The sequence below is a fragment of the Agelaius phoeniceus genome, chromosome 9 (assembly GCF_051311805.1).
Source record: "Agelaius phoeniceus isolate bAgePho1 chromosome 9, bAgePho1.hap1, whole genome shotgun sequence".
NCBI lineage: Eukaryota > Metazoa > Chordata > Aves > Passeriformes > Icteridae > Agelaius > Agelaius phoeniceus.
In genome coordinates, this window is record NC_135273.1 from 18,290,388 (window position 1) to 18,296,387 (window position 6,000).

General features: G+C 38.1%; 1 protein-coding gene across 1 annotated transcript; it reads left to right on the top strand.

Annotated features, from left to right (window-relative positions):
* The first annotated feature begins 1,965 nt into the window (after nucleotides 1-1,965).
* On the top strand, nucleotides 1,966-5,437 carry GDF2 (growth differentiation factor 2). The gene is made up of 2 exons (XM_054637699.2): nucleotides 1,966-2,634; nucleotides 4,290-5,437. The coding sequence occupies exons 1-2, from the start codon at nucleotides 2,292-2,294 to the stop codon at nucleotides 5,228-5,230; spliced, it is 1,284 nt and encodes a 427-aa protein (XP_054493674.2). The 5' UTR covers nucleotides 1,966-2,291; the 3' UTR covers nucleotides 5,231-5,437.
* The last annotated feature ends 563 nt before the right edge of the window (nucleotides 5,438-6,000 follow it).

Genomic DNA, 6,000 nt, shown 5'->3' on the forward strand with positions numbered 1-6,000 from the left:
GCCAAACCTCAAAGAACAGCTTTCAAAAGGTATTTCCACTGAGTTAAGCTGTTCATTGTAAAGTTTCTGCAAAGCTGACACTTGGCCTGACAGTATTTGACACCTTTTTGTGTGAACTTAGAGTCTGTATATAGCAACCCCAAAGTATTTGCAGGAGGAGAAAGGTGTTTATACAGATCATTTGATCTAGCTGCACTCTATGTAATCAAAATTAATTTTAAAGTAGACAGATACAGAGCTTCAGGTACCGAGTCACAAGGAATGGAGGCTGCTCCTACTGAGTGCAAGACTGCACCCTTGAAAGTCATAACCCCTAAAAATTTTGTGGCTGTCATGGATTTGTGATGCAGTTTGAGCACCCAGCATGATGCTATGTAATGGCAGCCAGTGAAAGCTTGGAAAGATACACACTGGAGCAGTGAGCCACATAAGAAAGGATGTGTTATTTCTGCCAGTGGCACTGGTGGACTGCCACTAGAAAACTATATATAGCCCTAGGTTTCACCTTGTCAAGAAGACCTTCAAATTCTGAAAGAGAAACAAAAAAGAAGGAAACAAAACAGGGAGAGAAAATGTCTTTTGCTACTGAAAAGAATAATCTGTTTATCAGAAAGAAAACTGAGAAGTAACTTGATTACACTGTGCAAGCACTTTCAAAGGGGAAAATTTCAGTGCTATGGGACTCCTCAAACTAGCCAGAAAGTTACAAGAATTCCTGTCTAGAAGGTAAAGTCAGGCACAATGAATTTATGAACATGGCATGAAGGTTTTTTTAGCTGTAGGTGATAATATTTTAGCAACAAAAATTGAAGAAATTTTTGATTCTTTGGCATGTTTAGGTAAAGTCTGTTGGCACTTTAAAAGTTATGTTTATCCAAACACAAGCAATTTAACTCTGCATATATGTAGGAAACACAAAGGCCCTGAGAAAATATAAGTCTTGCTATGCAAGAGACCAGGATCAATGCCAAATAATCCTTTTTGACTTTGTCATAGGTACATAATTAACAAGGGTCTTGGATCCAAGTTATCACTTGAACAGACAATAAGAAAGCACTGCATAAGTCTTGGATCACTTTTAATGCTGTGAATCCACTGCTAAAAAACAAGAGAAATGGCCAAAAAAGGTAAAACATGGCCACATGTTTACAATGAGATTTTTGTTAATGTAAAAGATCAATATTCTTCAAATTTTTTGGCGTGTCTAAAATATGAATTGAGTAGTTCTTAGAAAAAATAATGCATTATTAGTATAGAAAAAGCAATTACATATCATCAGATTAAATCATAATACATTCATTAAGATAAACCTGGTTTTTCTTCTGCATCGTGAGAAATTCATTTTCCTTGGCCTGTTCTTCTTATGCACACTATATCTTCTTCAGAGATAACCTTCTCTATCTTCAAAAGGACTTTTTACTTTCCATGTGGCCTTGTAAAGCCTAGTTGTGTCTTCATTTTGAGGTTGCTAAAAAAAATTACTGGTTGTTCTTGGACTGAATTGACCATCATGAATCTATGAAATACATTACATAAGATACTATAAAAACAAGCCTAAATTCCCATACACCAAAGGAATGAAAATGGACAAGCCTGCAAACAACATGAAGCAAACTTGACACAAAACAGATATTTCACTGTGTACAAACAATAGCTCTTGGCTGATAAACGGAAAGAAGTTTTAAGGTTGTTTGTAATGTCATGAGATCATGTCTTGCAGAATCACAGGTCTCCATCAAACTAAGGGGCATTTTCTAATCATAAGTGGAGGGATTGTATAAATGATTTGTGATATATTATTTGCTAATAGCATGATTTTGTTCTAGGTTTGTATTTTCTAGTCTTGCTGAAAACAGTGTAAACTTCTGCGTCCCTAAGAAAGCTTCTCTCTGTGTTGGCAAGGAAATGATAGAAGAATGTAATTAAGCAAAGATGACCCTAAAGTGAAATGTGGATTCTTTACAATATACAATGTCCTTCCCACCAGCCACATGTGTTTGTCAGATGTTTACAGAATCTTCATTAACTAAGAGCTTTGCTAGATAACAGAAGCTGAAGCATGGCATCAATGACTCTGATAAGGACAAGTGTACGACCAATCTGCTTGACAACTGACAAGAGGCTGGGGTTTGAAGCAGACTGCAAAAAGAGCACCAGAAAGTGATTTGCAAAGGGCATTCCAGTTGTTTGCCTTACATCTTCTTTCCTCTGTCAGTATTGAAGCAAGATTTGCAATCAGCTAAAATACCCTTGTCCTCTTGTCTCTCCACCAGAAAGTAAATATAGAAGAAATGTGTTGTTTTGGAGTATTAGCTGCACTGTCTGTTTTCAACATCATTGCTTGTTTGACAAGAGGCAAGCCTTTGGAAGACTGGGACAGGCTGTCAGGTATGGGAAAGTCTGATGCACACTTTCATCCTGGGGAAGCAGAAGATGAGACCCATTTCAACTTTAAATCTTTCTTGGAGAATATGAAGATGGATTTACTGAGGAGTTTGAATTTGTCAAGAGTCCCCCCACAAGTGAAGACCAAAGAAGAACCACCACAGTTTATGATTGATTTATACAACAGATATGCTGCAGACAAGTCCTCCATCCCTGCATCCAATATTGTAAGGAGCTTCAGTACTGAAGGTAGGAAAAGTCCTCAATATGTGGACTACAATTTTTAAAGAACTAAATTAATAGTAAATAGTCAGATTCTTTTAAAATTCGGAAGAAACCAGTTCCTACCTTCCACAGATTCTTTAGAAATTAAACATTAAAATTTTGGATTGTATTCTTACTATATAGTTTCTTTCAATCCTTAAAAAATGCAATAACCTTTAGTTTTCTTCTTTGATATTTTCACTGTACAGTATTCTCTTCTCAAATGCTTGAGCTAAGAGGATGCACCAAATAACAAGGTTTACATGAAGCATGTTTCTCAATCCTAGATATTTCAAATTGAGTTTTTATGTTAGCATGCAAATTTTGATCACCTATAATTGAGACTGGTGCTAGAAAGCTTCTCTTTCTGGTGGGCTCTGAACATATTTAAAAACTACAGCAACTAGGTGAGAAATTTGTTGCTGGATCCAAACAAGGACCAGCACTGCTCCTCCAAAATTCTGGGTTAGACAAAGATTTACATGGAAATGGCTAGTCATGCTTATATCAACAGAAAAAATTCAAGATTCCTGACTATATAACATTAAATAGACTTATAAAAAATCATCAGGCAGTAAAAAAGTTAGAAGTAAGTGCAATCCTTGTTACAAAAATGAAGCAGGGAGAAACGAAGTTTCTTTTTATATGAAAAATAGACATACACAGGCAACAGCACTACGGAGAACTCCAAAGTCCCAAATTAGTGTCCCTAGTCCTGAAATAGAAAGAAATCTCAACAATAGGACCTAGATGATAGTTTCCATATCTTGCTCTCCCCTCTCACTACTTTACAGGGTAAATGATCTGAAGAAATGGCAGCAACAGCCAATTAAAATTGCCCTAAAACCCAGTCATGATTAAGCAGTTAGTTTACATTGAGCATTAAATGGACATCAGGGATGACTTTTAAATACTTCCAATCTGATCTTCCAGCCAAATACCTGCCCCTCCCAAAGCAGACTTGCTGGTACTGCACATAGATTTGCAGAGAACAAACAAACGTGAACAAATCCACACAAACTCAGGGAGTCCAGCCTGGAACAGTCTGGGACCTGGGCATGAAATGTTATTTATCACCAAGACCCAGTTCAGATAGAAACTGGAACTTCAGTTCAGGACTTTCAAAACCTTTTTTATTTCCCCAAACTCCCAGTCTAAGCTGCTTTCAAACTTATCTGAAGACAACAAAAGCCTCAGCACAGCCAGTTCTTAAAGACACTTACACATGTATATTAGAGCAAAAGAGTAGGAAATCATTGTTTTTTTTACAAATTCTTTGTGTAAAAAAGATCTTTAGCAAATTGCTAAATCTGAAAACTCTGCACTTTCCTTATTTATGTACTTAATACTGCCCACCATCATCCATAGTTTGTTCTAGGCAGCCTCTTTATGCTTCCCTCACACACTCACCTGGCTATGCAATCATAGTAAAATACTACCAACACCAGGGACTTCCATTTCCTCTTTTCACTCTCTGTCCTTGAAACTTGGCCAGAAGACAGGATTTTTCTTTTTTTTTTAATGCTGTGTTATGTGTTATAATGCTCTTATTTTATCCCCAAAATATATCCTGAGTCTTTTAAAATCAATTACTTGGACAGTCAGAAGCACTGTAACCACGTTTTAATTTCCTATTGCAGATGTTGTTTCTTTAGATTCACCAGAAGAAAACCCATTTCAGAAACACATTTTGTTCTTCAACATCTCTATTCCACAATATGAGGAAATCACCAGAGCTGAACTGAGAATTTATATCTCCTGTCACAGGGAAGTTGGGTCTCTCTCTAGGCTGGAAGGCAACATGGTAATTTATGATGTTCTAGATGATGGCCACTGGGAAAACCCAGAAAGTACCAAATCTTCCCTTGTCTCCCACAATATCCAGGAATGTGGTTGGAAGATGTTCGAAGTGTCCAGCGCTGTGAAAAGATGGGTCAGGGCAGACAGACTGGAGACTAAAAATAAGCTAGCAGTTGTTATAGAGACTAAATCTCTGAGTGGTTTTACTTGTGGGAAGCTGGATGTCAGTGTTACCCCTGACACAAAAAACCTGCCCCTGTTAATAGTGTTCTCCAATGACCGCAGCAACGGGACAAAGGAGACCAAAGTGGAGCTCCGTGAGATGATTGTTCATGAACAGGAAAGCGTGCTCAAGAAACTAGGGAAGAACAATACCTCGTCTGAAGAGGAACAGCAGGGAGAGGAAAAGGCCATCACTGGATCCCACCTGCATTCCTCCAGAAGCAAGAGAAGTGTTGGAGCCAACCACTGCAGGAGAACTTCCCTCCATGTGAACTTTGAAGAGATTGGCTGGGATTCCTGGATCATTGCACCAAAAGATTATGAGGCTTTCGAGTGTAAAGGAGGCTGCTTCTTCCCTCTGACAGATAACGTCACCCCAACTAAACACGCTATTGTCCAAACTCTGGTGCATCTCCAAAATCCAAAAAAAGCCTCCAAGGCCTGTTGTGTTCCAACCAAACTGGATTCAATCTCCATTCTTTATAAAGATGATGCTGGTGTGCCCACTTTGATATATAACTATGAAGGGATGAAAGTGGCAGAATGTGGCTGCAGGTAGTATACAAGGCAGAATCTCTAAAAATAGGAACATCCCCTTTTTCTATCCTGTGTAAATCTGTACAATAGTGATGCAAATGAAGACCATTACAAACAAGGTTTGGAGCAGGGTATGGGGCTGGTTGTTGTTGCTGCTTGTTTTAAGGGAAAATTGGCATTTAAAGAATGGCAATCTTTGTAAATAGCCTGCATTATATATCATGGCAAAGTGAATACTGGATTAAAATATTGTGAGATTGAATGAACTATGCATTATCTGGTGACAGTGATACAATGTCAATGCCTTATTTCAAATTTTCTGTTTAATCAACTGTATTTAGGTCACAAAATAGAGGATTTTCAGTGAGGGTTTAGAATGTCCTGCAAATGTTTAACAGCTCTCGAAATCTAATTCTCTCGGTCAACTCTGACATTTTCAACTTCGGTAAAACTCAGTAAATGGAATGTTGTCTGCATGATAAAGTCAGGAATCTAAATCCAGGAAGCCTTTCCTCATATCAGTAATCTCAGAGGCTTTTACAGACAAATTATTTGTTCCTGTAAGTGAAGATTTGCAGTATTCAAAACAGAAGAGACTCTCACTTATTTCATTCCCAAGTTTCCTTCTGTGGGTAGCAGGTGCCTTAGTCTCAGCTTTCTTATCCTCAATGTCCCTATTTTTACCCCTTTATGGCACACACTTGAATGATAAGAAGTGCAGCCTTCCGCTTCCAAGACACTGTTTCCTAGGAGGAGCAGCTGCCCTTATCGCCGCACAAAGATAAGGAGCCA